Source organism: Lipophrys pholis (assembly GCF_963383615.2).
Source record: "Lipophrys pholis genome assembly, chromosome: 1".
Classification (NCBI taxonomy): Eukaryota; Metazoa; Chordata; class Actinopteri; order Blenniiformes; family Blenniidae; genus Lipophrys; species Lipophrys pholis.
In genome coordinates this window covers 20,451,320-20,475,173 of record NC_137635.1, presented here as the reverse complement: position 1 = coordinate 20,475,173, position 23,854 = coordinate 20,451,320, and the positions used below count along the sequence as shown (strand labels likewise).

Below are 23,854 nucleotides of genomic sequence, written 5' to 3'. Positions count from 1 at the left end.
TTGTTTTTTTAGGAAATTCAGATTCCATCTGTAAAATGTAGAGTGCCGGGTATGAAGGATTTAAGGAGGAGAGTGAGTTCACCAGCTGCTTTCTCTCTAATAACCCTCCAGGTTCAGCTCCCATCAAGATCTAACACTGCTTTCATGTTTGACCCACTTATACACTACAACACAGAGACAATGACATAGAAGAAGAGGCATAAGGAAAATGATAAAAAAGACACCAGTGGAATAGAGCGGGAGATATATAGAAGATTAAAAGGGGCAGGGGAGGGGGCATGTAAAAAGAGTGAAAGTGGCAAAGGGAATGACAAAGGTGGTGAGAGAGAGAGAGAGAGAGAGAGAGAGAGAGAGAGAGAGAGAGAGAGAGAGAGAGAGAGAGAGAGAGAGAGAGAGAGAGAGAGAGAGAGAGAGAGCAACAAGGAAGAAGGGGAGTGGGCTGAGCAGGAGGTAGGCTCTGCTTCTCCCAATAAAGCTAGTGTATGTGAAAGGAGGTGCTGAAAAACGTCAGGCTGAGCAGAGAGCTGTGATACCAGAGAGAGAAAGAGAGAGAGAGAGAGAGAGAGAGAGAGAGAGAGAGGGAAGACAGAGGAGAGAAGAGAGAGGGGGCAAAGAATAGGAAGAGCATTGTGGTGCTGCTGAGAAAGAACCCATGTCTGCACAAAGAGGTAGGTGTACTGCTATGACTGGCACACACACACACACACACACACACACACACACACACACACACACACACACACACACACACACACACACACACACACACAGCAACAGGGAATCCTCTGCACCCAGTGTTCCCATCTCAGTACAGTAATTGTTAGGGATCAGGTGAGTGTGTGTGTTCTCTTCTGAGTGTGTGTCCTGTTTCACTGCATGTAGCAGCAGAGTAGTAGTGTGGGGCAAGTGTGTGACTTTTCCATAGCATGTGTCCGGACGGCAAAAAGCAGGTGATGATGTGTGTGTGTTGTACATGTGAGATATTGAGCGTCAGTGTGTGATTGCATGACTGAAAATAAACACGGTGGCAATCGCATACGGAGAGATTGTGTGAGGTTCAGAGTTTATCTTCAGGCAAAGTTGCATGTGGCCGAGGATAACTGTGCAATCTTAACTGATTAGATGAATACACCTAATGGGGGTTGGTTAAAGTTTAATTGCCAATATATCTGTCATTGTAAATCAATATTTAGATTAATGGCTCCACAAGGCAATAAGACAGTTAGTTTCAGCAATTTTTAATGTGATCAACATGTACATGTGGAGCAGACTCACAGTGACAAGCCCACTGCCCCAAATAAGACATTTTATTCTGATTATTTAATTCAATATCTTCTTTATTCTTGTGAATATTACAAGTTCAATCTGTTTTACCTCCACACAGTTTGACCTTTTAATGCACACATACAATATTATCTGACGATGTTTTTCTTGATTTATTTTATATTATTATTACTGTTATTCATTTATTTATTTATTTGAGAGGAAAACTTTGTTGTTAATTTTTTTTTCCTTATTTGTTTTCGTACCTTATTCAAAATAAACATTTTAATCAATCAATCAATACAATATTATCAATAAACTTTTCAATGTTGAACTCAACAGTAAATAAGATAGCTCTATATATAGACTATCCTGTCTGCTAAACTGAACTAATAAATACTTTGAAATGTCCATAGTCCTATTGTAGTTCTACTGTGAAAACCACAAATATTATATATTTAATATATGATAATGTATTGGACTGTCGTCACGCCGCACAATAGATTGCAAATTTATCATGATTGAGATATAAATACAGAGTAAATTATGTGTGAAATGTGTTTGTTTTTGTGATTAAGTCGCCAGTTTATCTAATATGTGTATTTTTGGACTCTGGGATAAAACCAACAGGTGAAACATATAAACTCCCTAAATAAAGTGTCACAGGTTTGTTTATTTGCATATCAACCTCCAATTTGGTTGCTATCATATCAGTGTGTAGTTGTTGAGGCGTGGGTTGAAATAATCCTAAAAATGTACACAAAAGTCAAAATTTGTTCATATTTCTGGTGATACCTAATCAGGATGTTAAGATTGGGCAGCTGGTGTGGGGTAAAACGTCACTCTCTGGTAACTTTTTCATTCACTTTAAGCACAAGACATATTTAACTACATGCTTCAAGCCAAAACAACAGCAGATTGTTCATTCTCTGCATAAGGTCAAAGGAGATGAGCACAGTTCAGGGTCGGTGCCCGTCTGTCTTGCAGGGTCAGGGTGGACCACTTCCCTGTCGCAAGCGGAGATGCTTCCTCAGTTGATTCATCACATGACACTTTCAGAAGTTCCCTTTTCTCCAGATGCAACAGTGTTGTTACACAATTGCAGTGACAGGCGTGTTCACAGAACTGCCAAGTGAGGGATGTTGTCTCTGAAGAGTTGGGACAAATGTGGACACAACAGGCAAGGCCAACATGATGAAGTGAAACTCGAAGCAGAGAAGCTGAATAACAACTCAAGGACGCTGAGGCCCAGTCCTGTGGGATGTGTGAGGGGATGCTAGATTTGTTTACCAGCGAGGGGGGCAGGTTACATTGATTTTTGTGAGTGGATATGCATGTTTCCCACACTGGGTCAGGGAATTCGTTCACTGTGGCCGACAGTACGTCAGGTATAAAAAAGCAGTGTATGAAATGATCTGTGTGAAACATTTCTATCGACCATTATACATCCGTCTGCTATAGTGAATCATCAAACTCAGGGTTGCAGGGAGCTTGACAGAGAGGCCGACACTCACATCTACCGGCAATTTAGAATCCCAGGGAAACAAGAGAAAACCTATGCATGCACAGGGACAACATGCAAACTTAGCAAAGAAAGGCCCACAGCCAGGACTAAAACCTGGAGATCCTCTGGGCACAAATAATACATTTCAGATATTTATTTTGAATTATATTACAGGTTTAAAAAATTGTCATTTATCACAGGTTACTTATTTTTATACAACACCTCAAAAAACATTGCACTTCTTTGCAAAGTTTTAGATGAGGTGTGTTAGTTGGAAATTTCCCTCTGAAATAGATATTATGAGCTCATAGTTTTACTTTGTGGCTTGATTTACAGTTTGTATTTACTGCAAGAACACACCGGTCTAAAAGCTTTTGACGTCTTACCACCAAAGCAGAACAACAAATGTAAGACCTGCCTCGCGGGGAAGTTGTTGTCTGGTCTTTCCGTCATTACAAAACCGCACAGTACATTCCCACATGTGTCACCCAGCCTTCAGCCCTCACTGGATGGGCTGATTGAAAACAACACCCCTCATCTCCTATTCTCATTTCCCTCTGAATATTTATGTGACAATATTTATGGCCCTGAAGTTTCACTTCAATCAGGGTGGAGACTCTGTTATGTCATTGAAAAGAAATCTAAGACTGGACCTGCTTCAGCTGATAAAGACAGATAGACAAAACTGTAAAGTTTATTCCACCTGGGTGGACCTGTGTTTGTTAACTGTCCTGTAACTTGTGAAAACACAGAATTTCGGACCCTGTTTTTGTGTTGAGTTTATGATTTCAATAAGTTTGGCACTGACTATATTAACATTAAGTTTAAGCTGAAATGTACAGGTTGTGAACGACCCAGAGGAAACTGGGTGGGGGCAGCAAACAAAGGATAAGAGTCCTGAAAGTTGTTTTTTTGAGTCAAACCTGATTTAAACGTTATTCTAGATAACTCATTTGATCCGACTCATTTAAACAGTCGTCCAGCAGTTTTTGTTCTGATGAGTGAGATTTGCTTCAAGCTCTACTGAGCTTGTATGCATTTGATAAACACATTTTAATCAATCACACAAACCCTGCAGCTCGAGGATCTGCAGTGAACGATAGCAGATGCTTCCACTTCCTGCTCTCTGTTTCCTACAACTTTACTCATGTCTGAGTTAGAGACATCCTGGTCTCAGCTTTTCACTACACTTTGTTAACTGGGGCTAAGAAAATTAAAAATAAACTTGTGCACGTCTGTGTGTTTAAAATGTTGCGTCTGCAAATTTGTATTCCTGAGAACAAGCGACTTTACGACGGAGCTTGAATGCCTTGGCCTATTTGCCTACTTTGAAGACGGGGCCATTTATTGTTGGGCCTCATTCATTGCATGGCTGTTTGTAGATTTCACCTCATACAGGATATACAGGCTTAAATTATGCCCAGGTCAGATTAATGCTTCATTCTCGAATTAAAAAAAAGTCCCTTAACGTGAGCAGCGTAGCAGTTCTCCTTCCCAATCTGACATAGAAACAATGCAACAGAATGAATGGGATGAGAGAGAAACAACCTTTCAGGTAGATTGTTGTAATGCACCATAAAGTTGTCAGCCAATATTAAAATCTAGAGAAAGATAAAGGCAACTTCTTGCCTGGTTGTTTGTGGGTAAAGATGAAGATTTTTTTGTTAAAACATTCAGAATGTTCAGAATGTACATGTCCACACTTATAGGCACCGTGTGCATATTTTTCTATTATATTGTATTTTTATCTGCTTTTTTTTAGTTCCTGCTATGTGTGCTTCTTTCTCTTTACTATCCTGTTGTACCACTGCAAATTTCTCCACATGCGAGATAAATAAAGGGATATCTTATCTTATTTTATCTTAATGTAACCTTCTGTTCAGGAGGCAATCATTTACGTTTCATATTAATAATACATTTTTTTTAAAACTTTGACTTTTATTGGTAAAAATGTGGATGTAATCACATCAGCTGGAACATCTCTAGATACTCCAGTTTCCTTCCACAGCCCAAAAAACATGGATTCAGGTCAACCTGTACTTGTATGTAGGGATGTGTTTGTGTCAGCGATGAACTGGCAACCTGTTACACTTGGATTAGATTCAGCAGTCCATAACCCTGAATGTGATAAGCACTACAGGATAATGATGGATGTATTGCAATAACATGTTCAAAAGTAAAGTGTTACTGTAGAAAACTAATTTTGGCTATTGCTCACTGGTTACCATGATGAAACGAGCAGCACAGTTATAATTAAAGGACTTTTACACAGTGAGCACATTTGTTATTCATTACATGAACAGCTGTAGAGCTGCAGAGCTGCTGCCACTATGATTATCTCATGTCTTTATTCCTGAACTAAACCAGTCTTACTGACGGCAACAAGAAAGATGGGCCCCCGGCCTTGTATTGGCAGTGCCTGCATTAGCAGCTTTGTTTGTTGTCATTGTCACAGCATTTTTAATACAAATATTGCAAAAGACATCCTCTGCATGTTGACACATTTATACGCTCAGATGAAACCCTACTGCACTAAGTTGTGTTCATAACAGATCAATTATTTCAACATTACATCATAACTGGTGGCAACAGGTCAGAAGACACAAAAGCACAAATGAAGTAAAAGCTACAAAGTCAACAGACTGCTGCCCTATTGAAATGCTGCTGGTTGGAACTGAGGACGAGTATGGGATCAAAACATCAGAAAACAAAGAAATTCAGTTCAAGCAAAGAAAGAATATTGTTATTTAGAAGCGCAAATCCCAAGGAAAAAAGACATTAACAACATATACTTCAACGTCTGTTTATTTATTACAGGTCATGTTGCATATTGATCAAATCCTACTAGTAAAGTAACTCCACTACTTTTTAAAGAAGTAACTAGTAACTGCAACGACATCTTGGTTTATTTGATTTTATCGAACTTCCTCACAAGTATAAACATAAAACGCTATGGCCTGAAAGCCTGCAGACATATTTGCAGAAATCCTCAATGATCTCACGTGCTTAACATGTGTCGCTCTGTTTTCTGTCTAAACAAGTGTGTTTGTGAGCCCTCGTTTGCGTTTGTTTAGCCAGATTTCAACAGCAACACCATCAGAGGATTACGTAGTGTTTTCCTACTTCAATCTAGAACACAGAGACGATCATTGGAGTTGTCTAACACTCCGACATGACAGTAAATGTAAGAAAGAGCGTGACTAAGATTGATTCACGCTCATCTGTGATCCTTTTCATGATATACTTTTAGGATTTGTGTTAAGGGAATGTTCTTAGTTTGGGGTTTTTTCGCCTAAACTGGGGCCAGCTGCCAGTGAGTTACTCATTAATGCGATGCCTGGTTATTTACTTTGTCAGCAGACACACTACAAAGGTTCTCAGATTTTAGACATGTGAGACATTATGACTTTGTGAATCATGGGGAGACGTATTTCGCAAACAGATGTTGTTTCAGTCTTGCGTCATTGAGTCTTTCAAGGAAAGACCTGATGACTTCTATTATCCCACTGAAGTGTGACGTTGGTCATGTGCCTCAGATTGTTGTGGTTAGTGGTTGGATCTACATGAAGGGACACGAACATTATTCAAGCGACATCACCGGAACATCCATCTTTTAACATTTATCCAAGTGGGGGTTGATGAAGCCCATCGCCTCAGACTATGGACGAAACCCTCAAGCATCATCAATATGAAATAAACTGAATTAAATTTTAAATTGTTAGCAAGTTAACTGAACAAAGAATTATGTGTTAGAAAAATGTGTTTTCTTTTTTCTCCCACATTAAACTGTTCATGCATGCTCTATAAAATGACACATCACTATAAAACCATTACTCATCTGCACGGTGACCAAATGCGCTGAGTTAGCAGTTTAGACAGTGATTGTATGAAAGCTGCCAGCAATCAAAAAACCAAGAATGTCCTGCAACAAATTTATGGAGTGTTGTACTATTTCCTGTAGCTGCTTCATGCTTCTTATAAACTGCCATCAGCAGCACTTGTCGTTGAACAGATTTTAATTTCAAACTTTACTGAAATCAAATGAGCGAAACCTTTTTGTCTTTAGTTCTTTACCAGAGATTAGCCATGCTGTTTTAACTGTGCTACAAGTATTAAGAGAAAAGTCATGTGTTGCTGGCCCTTTTTCACGCTTCTCCATTACAAAACAACGGTAGGATTTCATATGTAAGACATGCTTTTCTGGGCTTAGGCAACTAAAGAGCTTAAAAAAAACTACACCTGGAATTGTGATTGAAAAAGAAAATACATTTTGGCTTTAAAAACAATGACAGGAAAGGTCCAAATTCGAGCACTACGAACTGAAAGCTAAATTAACAATCTGAGTCAGCAAGTACTAGAATGGTATGGCGTCACTTACGGTAAGTGGAGGGGAAACGTGCGAAGCCAGGATGGGAGGATCAAGGCCAGAGAGCGTTATGCTCTTCAACCTCAGTCCCCAGTATTAAGAGATAATCTATGAGATATTCCAGTCACAAGACATGTTCAGCTGAACTGTAAAAATTGCAACAAAAAAAAAAAAAAGTCTTTACAAAGTCAATCTACTAGTTTTTGTCTTTTTGAGAGAATGTGCTGCTTCATTAACTTCCAGAGAAGGTTTCTCTGCAAGAAAAAGCAAATATTGGTTACTGTAACTCGATAACACCACAATGACATATTGATGCTCACCTATCTGTCTTTCACACTAAATTTGAATACTGTAAACGACAGTTTCAGGGTCTGTTCAGTCTCAGGTACACCACTATCATCTGGTTGATCAGGATCAATGAAATGAGAAACAGTGAATGGAGCCGATATGACTCACTCTGAGAACGATGTGCACTGCAAAGCAAAGCATGACCATTTTTCGTCTCAGATATGGGCTACAATCACTTATGATTTACTATCACTAATTAACCTCAAATACACGTCTTTAGACTGTGGGAGGAAACCAGAGAAAATCCATGCAAGCACAGGAACAAACTGCAATTCCCAAGCTGGGGATATTATTCATGAGAGGAAACAGTGCAAAGCACTACACTGTGTGGCCTATTCTAGGATTTTTGGAGACAAATTTATGTCAAACAGGCTTTTTAATTAAAAGGTAAATACTACTCATCATTACAGCTGATCTGAAATGACAATCATTGCCAAAGTATTGAAAGATATGAGTTGTGTACAGCTTTTTTTTATATATTTATTTATTTAATGTTCTAATTCTGCTGAGCTAAGAAGGAGGAAAACTAACAATGGATTTGTGAATGGATCGAGAAATTTGCAGGCGAGTCACACACACACACACACACACACACACACACACACACACACACACACACACACACACACACACACACACATACACACAGAGAGAATAGGAGGGGATTCCGATCCGTCACTGAAATGCTGAAATGACATCACAGCCTGCCAGCAATAAAAACAAGGAGTCCCCACTTCCCCTCCCTCCTACGCATCCCACAGAATGAACAGAGGGAGAGAGAGAGAGAGAAGAGGAAAGAGTAGTGCTCCAGAGAGTGACGTTCATTAGTTTACAGAGAGGGAGAGAGAGTCCCTTCCAAGGGGTCCACATGCACACCGACACGCGCACAAACAGGCTTTAGCTGTGTCTCCATAGAGACCAGCCTCGCTGCCCCAGCTTGGGGAGGAAATGCCAGACTCAGTGTTTCAGAGTCCCTCCACTAGAAACACACAAACGCACACACACACAGCTCTATTCTAATCCTCTGTCCGGACACGACGGAAAAACCTCTCCTCATCTTATCACCCTGCTGCCTCCCTCTGTCTGTCCTGCACATATTTTCCTCTCTCTTCCACTTGCTTTCACTCCCTGCCTCTCCCTCCCTCCCCTGCTGTTGTCTTTCCTCTCTCCCTCTCTTGCGCTGCCTCTTTCTCTCTGTATGTTCCCTCTCTTTCCCTCCCCTGTCAGTGGCAAGTTCATTGAAGTAGACGACAGAGGTAAGTGCTCTCGTTTGCTCTGTGTTCAGCATGGGCTCGCCGGTTTCATGTGTTTTAAGTTTCAGCCTCACTGTTTTCCTTCAGCAGGCAAAGGTCAGCTTTACTGTCAGTCTGCTGGAGCAGAAAAACTACTTGCTGCACTTTAGTCCATGTCAACAGCCGTGTGTGTGTGTGTGTGTGTGTGTGTGTGTGTGTGTGTGTGTGTGTGTGTGTGTGTGTGTGTGTGTGTGTGTGTGTGTGTGTGTGTGTGTGTGTGTGTGTGTGTGTGTGTGTGTGTGTGTGTGTGTCACTACTCAGCAATGCTTCTTAAGACTTTCTCCAAGTTTTCTCACTCTGGTAATATTCAGACAACCATGTGCATACAAGCAAGATTTATGAAAGAATGTGTGTACTTTAGATTTCAATGGAGTATTTTGTGCATCTGTCATGACCTATAAAAGTGACCTACTAAAAGCGGTCTGTCGCACCCTTTTCTCCTTCTTTGTATTCTTTGAATGTTTAAGCTCGTATGTGTTTGTAGGTGTGTTTGTGAACCCAGTTTTTACTCCGTACTTTCAAATTGATGGGAAATAACAAGTAGAACCTGGTATTTCAGACATATATATTTAGGTATGAAACAATTCCTGTAACAGAATACTGGCATAATTAACTACCAAGAACTTTTTTTCCATGAAGCCAACACAATGCACACTTGGTTTGTATAAACATATTAGCTCGGTCAAACTTATCATGTCCTTTTAATCTTTGCCCATTATGGAAATGTCGCTAATCTTTCATCATTTACCAAAAGCTTTGATGGGCTTCCCTTTAAAAAAAACTCACAATGGCTGAAACAACAAAGTCTGTTCGTATCGATGACAAATTTGGATAAGCTCAGAGACTTCAAACAAGTAATGCCTGTATTGTCCTTGGTTACAAAACATAATTAAAAACTCACCACCATAATACGACGTGCTCGCCCAGCGAGACACGCACATGCTCTGACATAACACACATCTGGACGCAAGACCCGCTAATGCACATCTTCTTTCTATTTACAAATGTATCCTCATCTTCCCTTTTCTATTTCGGCAATCCTGCGGCCTCTCCTTCCTGTCTGTCCGTCCGTCTGTCTGTGTTTCCGCCCCCGCTCTCAGAGATGAAAGAGAAGAACCCCTGGCACACGCCTGTCACCATCATCATCACTGTGATTGGTGTCATAGCGATTGTTGCCCTGGTGACAGTAGCGGTTTTGCAGAACAAGCCTCTCCTCCAAAAGTACAAGGTATGTTGGATGGAAGCACTTGTAGCGTACTCCCATCCGTGGGAGCTCACTGAGTTACATCAGGATCACAGTCCAGTGTGCTAAAGCTAAATATGGTGTGCTGTCAATATGACCTCAATCTGTTCAACTGGTTTTAGAAATCCACCACCAAATATGGCCGGTGAGTCTCGACAAAGATGTTAAATCACCACAGTTGTTTTCAATATTCAGAAATCCAGTTTGTGTTTCACAGTTAATATTGATTATATTATTATGGATGCACTTTAACTAAGTGACCGTGTTCCTGTTTGCACAGTAAAATACACTGCTGATATAGTTCTGGGAAGTTAGTCTGGAGGTCATGCAATCATCACTGAAAAAGCTTAAAAAGGACACGTTTAGATGGGAGTCATCTCGGGCTATCACACACTGAATCCCTCCGCTCTTGTCTTCACTTCAGTATGGCATCGTACTGGACGCCGGCTCTTCACACACAGCCCTTTATATATACGAGTGGCCGGCAGAGAAGGACAACAACACAGGAAGAGTTGAACAGATACATTCCTGCAAGGTCAAAGGTACAGTTACACCTTGAACGAGATGTTCTACACATGTGCTCGAGTTCAAGTACTAATATTTAACTGAAACACGTTCCACGTTGGAGAGACTTTGATTCTGCAAGACATTCCGCAATGTCTTAATACAAACTGACATAATGTAAAATAATGTGAAATATTTGACATGTTCATTTAAATAATTAGCTTTTCATAGGCTAAAATATCTTTAGTTGTACTTTGATGTCGTTCAGCAGACTTCATTCTTATTGTTGTGTAATTATACAGTTCATCTGGGAGAACTAGAGATTCATTTCATTAACTAATTTTCAAGGAGAAGTCCAAGATGAGATCTTGTTTTCATTTTGTTGACTATCACTTAACCCTCTAATTGTTTAAGCTCTAAACCTCTTCTCTTGTTTAAAACAGCTGTTGGGCATCTACAGCCAGAATCTATTAAATACTCATTAACATTTACAACTTCAGATGCGGTGGCTTGTTGGAATGGAAAGAACTAATTACCATTTATTTCACTTAGGAGTTGTAAATGTTATCTAACAACATTAAGAGTTTTATGAAGCTTTGATTATTGAATTATAATGATTCAGAGTTTGTTCTGTGGCAGAAAACTTGGATACTGATCCACTCAGCGCAGAAGTGGAAGTTGGTGAACTTTAAGTTGTGCTTTCTCAATAGACTATCTGATAGACTGTATTAGTGAAACATTGGAAATTACTTGGTAGACAAGAAAAAAATCTTTTTCAACCTACTTTCATAAAGCCTGAGGACTTAGATATGTTGTGTGTTGCAGTAGCCTGGGGGAAAGCAGAACCAGGCACGGTTTTGTTTAAGAAAACCTTTCCAACAAGGAGTCAGCGATGCATCACAAATATTCTGTATGAGACATAGTTTACCCTGCGAATAACTGCTGACCAGTCAGTGAGATTCATAACAAATCTTTTTCTTCTGAATCCATCTACGTTAGTTTGCCACTCACACTGCGTTATGAAGAGAAAAGGATTTTTTTGGCGTACATCTGTACGTATTCAGTCCTTTGAAGTGAACATAGTGTTGTATAAAGCAGAACAAGATGTCCGAAACCAAGAGAAGCACCAGATAACAGTGACGCAAATTAACAAAATATCATTATTATTGTGTTTCAATTCATCAAGAACATTTCCAGTGTTTCACATATCTTCCACCTGCTCTTATAACATAAGATAATGATCAAAAATGGTATTACAAGGATTCTGTTGTTTTCCCAGCTGTTAAAATTCTTATGCTACTGAATGTACTATGAAATGATGAGCACTATGATGACACATGTTTTGTGAAACAAATATAATGAGGAACACCCCAAGCTGCAATTTCAGGATTACAACCTTGCTTAAGGGATTGTTCATCAGTCATACTTACAGTGAAGCAGACAACTCTTCAGTCTCTTCAAAGACTTCTCTCTGGGGTTTCTGATTCTTTTTTTCTCGATGACCTTCAGTTTCTAAGAAGGCTGGCTCTTTAGATTACACGCCTCGTATTAAGTATTATTCCGGCGAAAATTAGACGGAACAGCTTCACCCTTCTCCTGACATTTCGTCGGTCCTCGCAGGTAAAGGCATTTCAAGTTATGCGTCTGAACCGTGGAAAGCGGGAGAGTCTCTGACGCTGTGCATGCTGGAGGCCAAGCAGTGGGTCCCCAGTATGAGACACCCTGAGACGCCGCTCTATCTGGGAGCGACTGCAGGAATGCGACTGCTCAAGTATGCTGCATTCATACACACATTTCTACCATGCCATAAAAGAAATCCATAAAGCTAATCGATCAGAAAATCCCCTTTCTGTCCAGTAATTATGTGATTTTACCCAAAGTTCAAGCTCTGAAAATTCTGTTTGCACTCTCTGCTAATGCACTGCTCTCTGTAGCCTTCCTCATTCACAAACTTTGTGATTTATTTCCACATGAACCTTCCTGCCAGGGAAGTGAATACGTTACTGTCACATCCATTATATGCAATAGAGTCTATTTATTATTTATGTGCTGCCGTATCGATCTGAATTATGGATGTGACTCGCTGTAATAAATTTGTCCTTTGTATAAACGCAGCATGGAGAATAGCTCGGCGTCAGACAAAGTGTTTCAGGCTGTGGAGCGAGCCCTGCAGAGGTTCCCCTTCTCATATGAAGGCGCGCGGATACTCAGCGGGCAGGAAGAGGGAGCCTTCGGCTGGGTGACAGTGAACTACCTGGACGATCGCCTCAAACAGGTTCGCAGGTTCAGATCTACAAACAGGCCCGAGCACGCTTGTCTACTTTTAGATGTATTTTGTGTGTATCGGGCTCGTCCCGCTGTGCACTGACGTCAATGCCTTTTTGTCTCCACTGCAGGGCTTAGAAACCACAGGCGCTCTTGACCTTGGCGGGGCTTCAACTCAGATTAGCTTTGTATCGGATGGTTATGACGGATCCGAGTCGCCCGGCAACTCCGTCACTTTCCGACTCTATGGAAATGATTACAATCTTTACACTCACAGCTTCCTGTGCTACGGGAAAGACCAAGTCCTACGAATGTCGCTGGCGCGCCAGACTCAGGTAAACTTCTGAATCTAAGTTTTTATGCCACTTTAATGGACTGTTTGAATCCAATCAAATCCTGGATAATTAGAGACATGATCATCTGTGAGAGACATTATGTGCTGAGACATGCAGTAACACTTAAGATTTAATTATCTTCCTCGCTCTGTCTGTGTCACACCTCTTTATCTCACTCTCTCTCCTAGTCAGGTCCAACATCAATATTAGATCCCTGTTTCCATCCAGGCTACAGTGTGACAAAGTACTACTCTGAACTCTACGACAGCCCCTGTGTGTCAGACAGGAAGCCACTGGGAGCCCCTGAAGTCTTTACTCACAGGGGGATTGGCAACTTCCAACAATGCCAGGAAGTGGTCAAAACCGTCTTCAACTTCACTTCCTGCAAATACAGCCAGTGTTCCTTCAACGGGGTCTTCCAGCCACATTTGCAGGGGTCATTCGGGGTAACGTTGCCACCTCAAATACCTTTGTGGGTTCATTTGCTTTAAAGTGGGGTTGTTTAAACTATTCCAAGATATAAAGCAGTTGCAGATATATGTTTACAGTCTGAACATGACAGCCTTGAATTTTAACAAGTCGCAGCAAGTAATTAAGTATGAAATAACTTTAGGCCTCTGTAAGTCGACAGCTGCTGACTGGCAAAAGCTAAAACACACTAAATAAATGTAAGCAACTAATTCAGAAGCAACACATTAGAGGTCTCAAGCTCATTTTTCTTCAGGTGTAACATTTAAGTTTGTTTGGGTTTGACCAATGAAAAACATGATAAGATAAAAACTAATTCTCCCCTTAGCTTTAGAGTAAAGAAGTACATTCTAAAATGATCAAAATGTTTTGAACTCATTTTCACAAAAGCCCCTATGACCTGAAACTTCTTTGTGAAAATGCAGGAAATCTGAAATCCCTCTTACTGTAGTGTTTCTAAGATAGTTGCATTAGCATTGCAGTTAGTTAATGAAACGGTGCGACACTGTGGGGGAAAATCAGGAATAGCAGTTACTTTATTTTCTCCAACTGTATTTTAAATCTTAAAGTAATGCATAGTCCATGTTTGAATTTGAACATGAATTATGCATTACATGAACAGAATATGAAGACTTTCTGAGATATCGTCTTTGTCCAGAGACACTAAATTCATCTCCAATCTGAACCTACAGGAGTTTGTTATGATAAGGCAACTTAACATTTATTTGCAGTACAGTCATTGCAGCTTGTGTTGTTGTCTCTTGCTGTTTGTTTTTTCTCTTTAAACACCATAATGCAGGATGTAGACAAGAGCTCGTGTATGTACGTGTGTGAGGCTTTAGTTTTTCATTTCTTTGATTTTTGTTTATATTTCTCTTTTAGAAGAAATCCTAATGAAAAGAAATAAGTAGGTGGGAAAATACTTGTTTGTTTTTTATTACTGAATTTGTTGCAAGTATAATGGATTTAAAAACTTATATAAGCTTTAGTGTAAAACACAAGTCTATGTATAAAGACAAACCTGAATTCTAATTAAAATCCTCTAACTGGCACCATAGGAGTGATATTTGTATTACCTGTAAAGCTCATCAATCGTTACCGGTAATGTCTTATTTGATAACTTTAAGAAGGGCTTGGATTATGACTGAGATTCATTGAGTCCTACATTGAGTGTACTGACAATCACTATATATGCTGATAAGGTAATTGTGAACTATTCCCCTACGTTTGAGCCATTCATCATTCCTTAGTCAATGAATTGTGCTTTCAGTTATGAACACAGCATAATATTACACAATCACCAGTGCTTTTAGGTGATAAACACTGATATATCTCAGAGAAAATGTTTCTATTTCTTCAATTCCAAACCATTCGGAAATCTTTCTTCACTGTCAGAATCAAGACACATTTTGTAAATAGTTTCTACCAAAAGAAATTCAAAGAATAATAATTCTGTTACAAATGACGAAGCTACTGCTATGCTTTTTTTTTTATGGCTGAATGGCAACTACTCTGACAGTTCCTTCACAAGCAAGATTTTTCATATTTGCTGGGTTTCACATTTCAAGTGAGATTAATGTGCATATCTTTGCTATAACTCATACTGACATCATGGAATTGAATATCTTTTGATAACTTAATTTAAAAAATGTTTAAAACCCACAGATATCACTACTCAAAAGTAATAAACATCATCTCTGGAGGAAATGCAAGAGTGAGAAGAAGTTCAAAAATAGAGTAACGCCTCTAAAAACAGGAACTTCTTTCAGAGTTTGCTAACTTGATTTTAGTTTCCCTATCGATAAGATTCTATAAATAAAACAAGATGTTAAATGATCAAGAAAATGATTTCTAGACTATTAATTAACACCCACAATGTAGTTTTGTCATCCATAAATATCTTGGCCTCGCATCAACTTGCAAAGTGAACAGTAATAAAGTGTGAGTCAGTGGGTCTTATCTGTCACACGATAACAATTCAGTATGTATGAACTGGTTACTGCATTGGCTTAATATCACAGCAGGTTTCATTTTTTTTACTCTCTTGTTTTTCTACAGGCATTTTCTGCATACTATTTTGTGATGAATTTCCTGAATCTGACTGATGCATCCATCCCTCTGGATGCAGTGGAGGAAAAGCTACGACAACACTGTGCTACCTCGTGGGATCAGGTCAGAGCGCATTTATCTCAGAAAATAACTGTTCTGCCATATTCATCCTTTTTTTTTCTTTTCCACGTCTTATCTGTGTCCTCCAGCCTGCCTATATTGTACGCTGATGATATCATGGCATTTGAATTGAACAGATAATCCAGCAACATCCAGAAGTAAAAGTGAAATATCTGGCTGAGTACTGCTTTTCTGGCACGTACATCCTCACCCTGCTGACAGAAGGATACAACTTTACCTCAGAGAGCTACTCCGACATAAGATTCATCAAGAAGGTCAGTAGATCTTGATGTGGTTCATGTTCCACACACTCCAAAGCTCCAACCCCGTCTGATTGAGGTCACATCCCATTGACAATAAACCTTGATGTGCTTTGTCTGTGTCCATACACACAGAAAACACTTAGAAATCTGAAAAGTGAAGGAGATACTGCCGCAACGACAAGCCAGCAAAAACAGTTAACCATTTCCTGCTTGATAATCAGAAGCTGGAAGGACAAGATTCCTTTAAAACAACTAAACTGATGAACTCTCTTTACAAATCTGCCAGTCGAACATTATAGAACATTAAGGAGATTTTACATCTTAAATACCTCCAATGGAGGGAATCAGTAATTATTGATTAAGGCCACATGTTCCATGATTACACTTTGTTGCTATGCTCGTCAGAGCTTTAAGCTCTGATATTAAAACCAGCATAGACCAGCATGATTCCCTTGTAGGCCAGTCTGATCAAAAAGCATGAACTGTCAGTGAAAGATACCAAACTAATAATATCAATGACGTCTATAGCGTTTTTCAAAAATGATTGACAAAAACCATACACAGCAAAGATACAAGTGAGGGAAATATGAAAAACAATAAATCAGGAGAAGGATTTTACCGATTCAGCTACTTTGCTCACCTGAGAGTTCAACAAAATAATATTCGCTACAATAAAATTATTAGCAGATCATAGCAGAGAAGCAAGTTGCCAAACTTACCAACCATGTATCCCAATGAGGAGGAGCAGCCCAAAAGGGAACCAGCTGCTTTCCAAATTGTTCTTATCAGAGTCCGAGAAGGAAGCAAATAAAAATAAAATAAAACCCAGTAAGAGAGAGATTTCAAAAGGTCTGCAGGAGGTAGCATCAAGTAACTTCCTGTCAAAAGGACCAAGATGTGAGTGAACATGTCACAGAAGTTACCACTTTTTTACAGTACTGCAGTGACATATTCAAGTATATTTACTCTTACTCCCCACATTGCATCACAAATATCGCTACTTTCGCTTTAGATTATTAAAACAATACTAGTCAAGTAACATCAATAGTTTTTATACTAACTAATAATTTGAAGGACAAGACAAGACATACACATTTTATAGGGATAAATAAGTTGAGCGGTCGATGTCCTGAAATGATGTGTGAATTACAATACTTGCAAGGTGTTTTTATGTAGTTTCTGTCTTGTTTCCAGATAAAAGGCAGCGATGCAGGATGGACACTGGGCTACATGTTGAATCTGACCAACATGATCCCTGCTGAAGCTCCCGATTCACCCCTCCTGCCCCATGCCGGGTATGTCTCCATAGTCACCATCATGGGAATATTGGTCTTCGTCCTCTTCATCCTCAGCCTGCGCCCTCTCTGGCCTCGCTGCTCCAAGCAGCCGGAAATCGTATAAACACACACTGTCATTTGTATCTATGAGTGGCGAATCAGTGAAGGAGCTTTAGCCATGGTCTGTGTGTGTGTGTGTGTGTGTGTGTGTGTGTGTGTGTGTGTGTGTGTGTGTGTGTGTGTACATGTGATGACGTGGGATGTTTTACCCATTTTTGGAGGAAGATCAAAGGTCAGCACATGTTGCATAAAACACTCCTGGAGCTGACATGGATTCAAGAATTTTTTTTTTTTTCCAGAAGGACAGATGTTTTAGCACACTGGGAGGGAGCTCTGCTTCCCTGTTTGAAGGACATCTTCTTCTATTCACCTTGTGTGTGTGCGTGTGTTTGCTTGTGCGTGTGAGAGGTGTGAATCCGAATGCATGTCTGAATGTGTGCGTGAACTCCCATCAGTCTGCATGTATGTCTTAAAATACAATGTGAATATATATATCTGTATAAATAAAATAACCCACGTTTATATAAAATGTTAAATTTGATTGTCACTTGTACACATGTATAACATAAACAATTATTTAATGTTTAATGTTGTATCTTATTTTTTATTATTTACATCTTATTCACAAAGCTGCCTGGATTTCATTAAATATACTGTTTGAGAGTATTCTACTCCTTTCATTAAAACCCATAAACCAGAATAATGACAATGAAAACTGGAGCAAGATAAGAAGAGAAGGTAGTGACTTTGATTTTCTTTAAAAGACAAAATAATGAACATATTCCCAATGTTTTAGGATAGCAATTAACTGACATGACGAAATAATGGTTAACAAATGTACTTATTCTTATTGCATGTTTTCTTCTACAACCCTCCACTTAAACATAATAATTGGCTGATATGTCTCGCGAAACACACACATTCACAGCATGAGGAATAAATTAAAATTAACAGCGTGATGTGAGTTTAACCCTAACGTGAACGTGCTGCCCTCTCGTGGTCAAAATAGAGTGCTGCACTATTACTGCAAGGAAAGCAGTGAAAGCACACACACACTCCAAATACATGAATTTGAGGTTAAGTGATACTCTAAATGGCCTGTGCGGGTGTGTGTGTGTGTGTGTGTGTGTGGGGGGGGGGGGGGGGGGGGGGGGGGGGGGGGGCGTGGCGGGGGACCTCTATCCCCCTGTGCTGCCCTCATATATTTTTCGACTTTTCATCATAATAAAATACTTCTTTGACATCAATCGTCACCTGAAAGAAGCACGGAAGATGTATATTTTCTTTCACTAACTTCCTTCTTGGGATCCCTGACTTCCGCGAAGGCATATTGTTTATGCAAATACCTTTGATTATACGGTGTGTGAAGAATTTGTGTGAAATCCTCTAAGGCAAAAAGAGGCTCTTTGGAATTATGGCAGTAAGACTTTGGCAGGATGTGGAAACTTGTGTGTTTTCCCTTCGTCTGGGGAGGCCCATCCCTTCCCCTGTCATAGATTTATATCCGTCAGGAATGAAGGGACTGGAGGGAAAACAACGCCATGCTGATAAAGAGGGCCGTGCCGATAATATGTGGGTGGTTCCTGTTTTTAAAACACAAAGGTGTGTTGGTGTTGGCAGTAGTAGACAGCAAACACCCGTTAAACAATTAAACATATTCACCAGGGGTTAGACTCAAATAGAGGTCAGAGGTTCAAAGTCCTGAGCAGCAATGTGTAAAGTAAAGGTTCACAGAATAGCATCTTTATGAACAATATGTACAGGCGCTTCCCCTGGAAGCCCATACAATCCGTCATCTCTCTTTCTGGTTGACAGTAGACCCCGACGCTTGGGTGTAAGGAGCTGAAATGCCATCCTGCCGCATCGATGCGGCCTGTTCCAGCACAGAGGAGATGGCCCGTGGTTGAGGTGTCCCCTGATCTTCCGGCTCATGCAGCTCGTCGCTCATGTGTTCCTGGTCGATGATGTTGGTGGTCTCCGAGTCCAGTTCGCGAACGCTTTTCTGGTAGAACTGCTGTCTGAAGCGTCTCATCTGGGGAAGTTCGTAGCATGTCTCCATCACCACCAGGACACACACCAAGCCCACTAACAAGTAGACTGGAAACACAAGCGCAGAGAGAAACACACAATGAGAGCATGACAGAATAAGGAAGAAGGCTTTGGTTGAGAATGAGGATGAACCATCGGTGCTATATTAAGCCTTGTCAATCAAATAGGCCTGAAGCGCAACTAGTAAAAAAAGAAAAAAGACTCATGAACCTGTATTGAACATATTCTACTGTTTTTGAAATGCTTTTTCCAAAATTTTCTCATGTCAGTTAAAATTCTCACAAATTCAAAGTTGTTTAACCTGAAAGTGTAAAAGTGAGAAAAGGAAGACAAAGTGAAAGAGGGCGGCTCGAAATGCTGAGCCGAAAAGAGAATCACCACATGAAACTCTTCCCCTTGGCTTGATGAGATTTATGGCGTGTTTAAACTCTGTGTTTTTCTGTCTGGACCCAAACAAAAACAGCTGTTTTGCTCATTGTTGGACACAGCCGGTCCTAAAACCTATTTCCAAGTAGGACACCGATAGCAGCTTAGCAGGTGAACACAGTCAAGCGTTTAGCTGCCAGGGAGCCAGATATTCTTCTTAGGAGTTCATTACAATGTTAGAAATTATTCATCCGCCAGGCCAAAAACACGACAACGACGTCCTGCATAACTTTTCGGTGTGTGTAAAGGCAAATTCCAACATGCAAGTTCCAGATGAGGCTTGTACACTTTGTTTTATGGCCAAATACCTGCAAAGCTAACAACATTCCCATCTGCCCCAGCAGACATAGCTATGTGCAGCGTGTCCCAAATGGGAATACTGGTGCCCCCTACAACACTTTGGAGAGCATTAAATATATGTGACAAGGTTTAAAACAACAACACCACAATTTCATGAGCCTCATTCTACCCTAAATCCCCACACAGTGGTATCTTAGATATTACTGGATATTTGCCAGAAATGTTAAAGGATAATTGGATTGAATTACAGTATTTTAGTTAAATTTTAGGTTGCCAGATAATACAGAAAACATGTGAACCACAACAGCAACCATCGTACAAGTTTATTTTAACATGCAGTCACTATCTGTACGCCTCAATAAACTATTTCTAAACAAGTGTAGAATCATATGCATGACATATCTTCACTGTTTGGAAACGTTTGCAACATATTCATCAGCCGACTCACTTGTAATGGCCAGCCTGTACAGCTGTGGGTGTGGGTTGTCTTCTGTACCGTGAGTCTCTCCGGGGACGTAATCCCCGAGGCCAATGGTTGTCAGAGAGATGAAACAGAAATACAGGGACTCTAGAAAGTTCCAGTCTCTCTCCAGGCTGATGAAGATCCACGCAGGGATAATGAGGAAGACCAGGACCATGACGAGAGTCAGGCAGGTGGCATGAATCACAGCCAGCTTTGCCTTGGATATGGCCCATCGCCTGTGGAAGTACGACACTGGACGTCGGCTCACAACAACCATGAGCCTTTGTACGACAACGGTGAGGAAGAAGAGGGTGGCCGGGACGCCAATAAGAGTGTAGAAGATGCAGAAGGCCTTCCCTTCATCGGAGAGTGGAACAGCATGGCCATAACCTGAAAACACGGCATAACAGGCAGCACTGGGTCAATTACAATTACAGGGGTATATTTACATTCTTCAGGAGGCAGCTGTTACGTTTTACACATCCACCCACCATTAGAAGGGAGAATGGAACCGAACAGAAGCTTTAGTCTTTTGTGGGTTTTCACCAAGCGCCTGTAGCTCTTTTCACAAAAATTGACGATTAAAGTACTTGCTACAAATCTATAGGGAACAGTAATTTCCCACATACATCTCTCATAAATGGCATCAAGCAACAGTGACAAAGAAGACATCAACACATATGTGTGTATGTGTGTCTCTCTGTGCGTATGTGTGTGTGTGTGTGTGTGTGTGTGTGTGTGTGTGTGTGTGTGTGTGTGTGTGTGTGTGTGTGTGTGTGTGTGTGTGTGTGTGTGTGTGTGTGTGTGTGTGTGTGTGTGTGTGTGTGTGTGTGTGTGTTTCAGTAAGATTAGCAGACACAACACAACCCTGAGACCCTGAGCTGGAGAGTCCATCGCACTGGGCTGTTGCAATAAATGAAGCCGCTTTTTCATCAAATCTATTCTATGAGGTGGAGTTTGTGAAAGAGGCTGCTGCTGAAGGCTGCAGGAATCTTGTACCCTGAAAAGCAGCAGGCTTTTGCCCACATCATTCAGGGGAAAAAAAGAACACTAAAGCAGGTAGGATTTCACAGTGAAAGTTTTCAGAAGCCATCTCCTCTTGGGGGAAAAAAATGCATTAGATGTGAATAATTTTAGAATGTACTTGTACTACTTTGCGTTAAAGTTAATGGAAACATTGTGAGTTTATCACTTTACCGGTTCGCACCAGGGAAGATAAAATGAGGCTGTATGCGCTCCCTTTCTTTTCCGAAAATTCTACATCTCAAAGGTTCTCCAAAGCATCAGGGCTTCTTTTGTCTTTCAACTGAAACTAGAAAAAAAAAAACCCACTGAAACACTTGGAGTTGTTTTACAAATGTCACGCTTGAGCAACATTTGCAACTTGTGAAAAAAACAAAAACATTTCTTCAGTTTAAATGTCACGTCAAGTGAAAAACCGTGACTGCTGTTTGCAAGAGCCACCAGTTAACTTCAAACACAGAATTCTGGACTGTGAGAGGAAACTGGAGTAAAAGCCAGACACCGGGAAAACATGCAAACTCCCTACACTCAAGGCATTTCATATTCTGTTACTGTCTTTTGTATTTGCTGTGTTTATTGGTGATATTTCAGAATTATATTGTATTGTATTTAGATCTCTGTTGTTGCTACTTCAATATTACTGTGGTTTTATTGTTCTACACTTGCTTTGATGTGCTGTTTATTGTAGAAATCTATTTAATTTCACTTTACTCTGTCAGCCACCGCCACTTCATATTTCATAATCTGTTACTGTTCTAAATGTGTTTGCCCTGTTTCTTCATGCTGTTGTCAATTCATTGTATTCTAATATTGTATATTGTTGTCTTTTGCTTTTTATTATAGATGCCTTTTGGTTTTTTTTCTTTCTTTCTTTAGTTTTAAACATGGAGACATTATTATTTTGGAACATTATTGGAACAGCTTGGAAATTGAGTCTAAAGTCTACTTCAGCTATCCAACTGTCTACAGGAGAGTTTGTGGATTTAAGGATTCCTATCAAGAACATGTGATTGGAAGAAAAGTACAGACATCAACATTAACATCTGGTTTAAAAATAAATCTTGTAATATATGATACTAATAATAAGCATGACTATCTATATAATTAAGATTCTTTGCCTTTTAAATATTTTTGCTCACTATAATGTATAATCTATAATAAGTGTGACACTATGATTACTTCCAGGAAACACCAGCAGGATCTGGTGACATTGTAGCTCTTTAGAAGGCATTTGCCTTTTGTGAATAAAAAAAACCCCATCCTATATAAGTTAAGATACATTAAAATGGTCTACGCTCGTTATATTTTACACATATCTTCAGACTATTAAGTAAATACAGAGAGGAAACAGTCTCGGAAGGTAAATGTACACAGGTAGGTGATTACACAGAAGAGCAAACAAACTCTTGTTGTGGTGTTGATTGTTTTTGTAAACATGTCCTCAACCTGCGCCTCCGGCCTCACCTGTGGTGGTCAGCACGGTGCTGGTGAAGAACAGGGAGGACACGAAGTCCCAGTTGCGGCGTGTGTCGTTATTCAATATGGACACTCCATAGTTGCTCGCCTCCAGGACGCGCGCCAGCAGCTCCTCTAGGCGCGCGTCGGACACGCAGGTGTTCTCGCTCAGGAAGTCGTCCCGGGCCGCCTTCAGAAGCTGCCGGAGGTCCAACTCGTAGGGCAGCTCGATGGCGGAGAAGATGCCCGCACCGATAACGAGGTACAGGATGTAACCGAACACCAGCAGCACGAAGTTCAGCGCCGACCGGTGCTGATCCACGAACCGAGCGCACCAGCTCCCGTTGCAGCTGCGCACCATCCTGCCAGCTACACAAGTTTCCCCCAGTGTTTTGGGGAAAGTTTCCTTCAACTCGGAGGAGAGCTTGTCGTGGAGCGAGTCTTCTTCCTCATTCTTCCTCTGTTAGCGGTGCTGACGTCGCTCATCCACCTTGAAACAGGTGGAGTGTACCTGAGCGCGTCTTCGAGAGCCAAACCTTTTTTTTTTTTTTTCCAGCGGAACCTGTTGAACAGGTTTCTCCTATTCACCCAAAACAAAAGCGTTTTCCCTCAAGTCATCTTTTTGTTTTTTCTATCAACAATATTGTTGGAAGAAATTATGCACTTTCTGTCGAAGTATCTATTAATATGATATCCTATCCTGGTTTATTACACGACTATAATTATTGTAAGTAAGTAAGTATTATTATTTATATTTCCTTATTATTAACCGTGGATGTTT

The 23,854-nt window shown here is 40.3% G+C and overlaps 2 protein-coding genes across 3 annotated transcripts; one reads left to right on the top strand and one right to left on the bottom strand.

Moving 5' to 3' along the window:
- The first annotated feature begins 477 nt into the window (after positions 1–477).
- On the top strand, positions 478–17,945 carry entpd1 (ectonucleoside triphosphate diphosphohydrolase 1). 2 transcript variants are annotated; one of them, XM_080466631.1, is made up of 10 exons: positions 478–668; positions 9,874–10,001; positions 10,441–10,558; positions 12,141–12,291; positions 12,636–12,795; positions 12,917–13,120; positions 13,309–13,566; positions 15,647–15,760; positions 15,895–16,032; positions 17,215–17,945. In XM_080466631.1, exons 1-10 carry the CDS (start codon positions 653–655, stop codon positions 17,419–17,421), a joined length of 1,494 nt encoding a protein of 497 aa, XP_080322757.1. In that variant the 5' UTR covers positions 478–652; the 3' UTR covers positions 17,422–17,945. The 2 variants fall into 2 exon arrangements, with proteins under 2 accessions (XP_080322757.1, XP_080322758.1); XM_080466632.1 differs by lacking the exon at positions 478–668 and adding an exon at positions 8,713–8,737.
- Positions 17,946–17,970: 25 nt separating this feature from the next.
- LOC308111669 (potassium channel subfamily K member 1-like) lies at positions 17,971–23,582 on the bottom strand. Its single transcript, XM_080466652.1, has 3 exons — positions 23,083–23,582; positions 20,581–20,985; positions 17,971–19,454 (listed from the first exon to the last, which is right to left on the bottom strand). Exons 1-3 carry the CDS (start codon positions 23,432–23,434, stop codon positions 19,150–19,152), a joined length of 1,062 nt encoding a protein of 353 aa, XP_080322778.1. The 5' UTR covers positions 23,435–23,582; the 3' UTR covers positions 17,971–19,149.
- Positions 23,583–23,854: the final 272 nt, after the last annotated feature.

What these genes read in the sequence shown, in the direction of transcription:
- entpd1 (XM_080466631.1), top strand. An exon ending in GCAGGAATGCGACTGCTCAA is followed by an intron (nt 12,292 to 12,635) that starts GTATGCTGCATT and finishes GTATAAACGCAG; the next exon opens with CATGGAGAATAGCTCGGCGT. An exon ending in TGGACGATCGCCTCAAACAG is followed by an intron (nt 12,796 to 12,916) that starts GTTCGCAGGTTC and finishes TCTCCACTGCAG; the next exon opens with GGCTTAGAAACCACAGGCGC.
- LOC308111669 (XM_080466652.1), bottom strand. Translation starts at nt 23,434, where the DNA reads ATGGTGCGCAGCTGCAACGGGAGCTGGTGCGCTCGGTTCGTGGATCAG. An exon ending in CACCGTGCTGACCACCACAG is followed by an intron (nt 20,986 to 23,082) that starts GTGAGGCCGGAG and finishes CCGTGTTTTCAG; the next exon opens with GTTATGGCCATGCTGTTCCA. An exon ending in GTACAGGCTGGCCATTACAA is followed by an intron (nt 19,455 to 20,580) that starts GTGAGTCGGCTG and finishes TTGTGTTTCCAG; the next exon opens with TCTACTTGTTAGTGGGCTTG.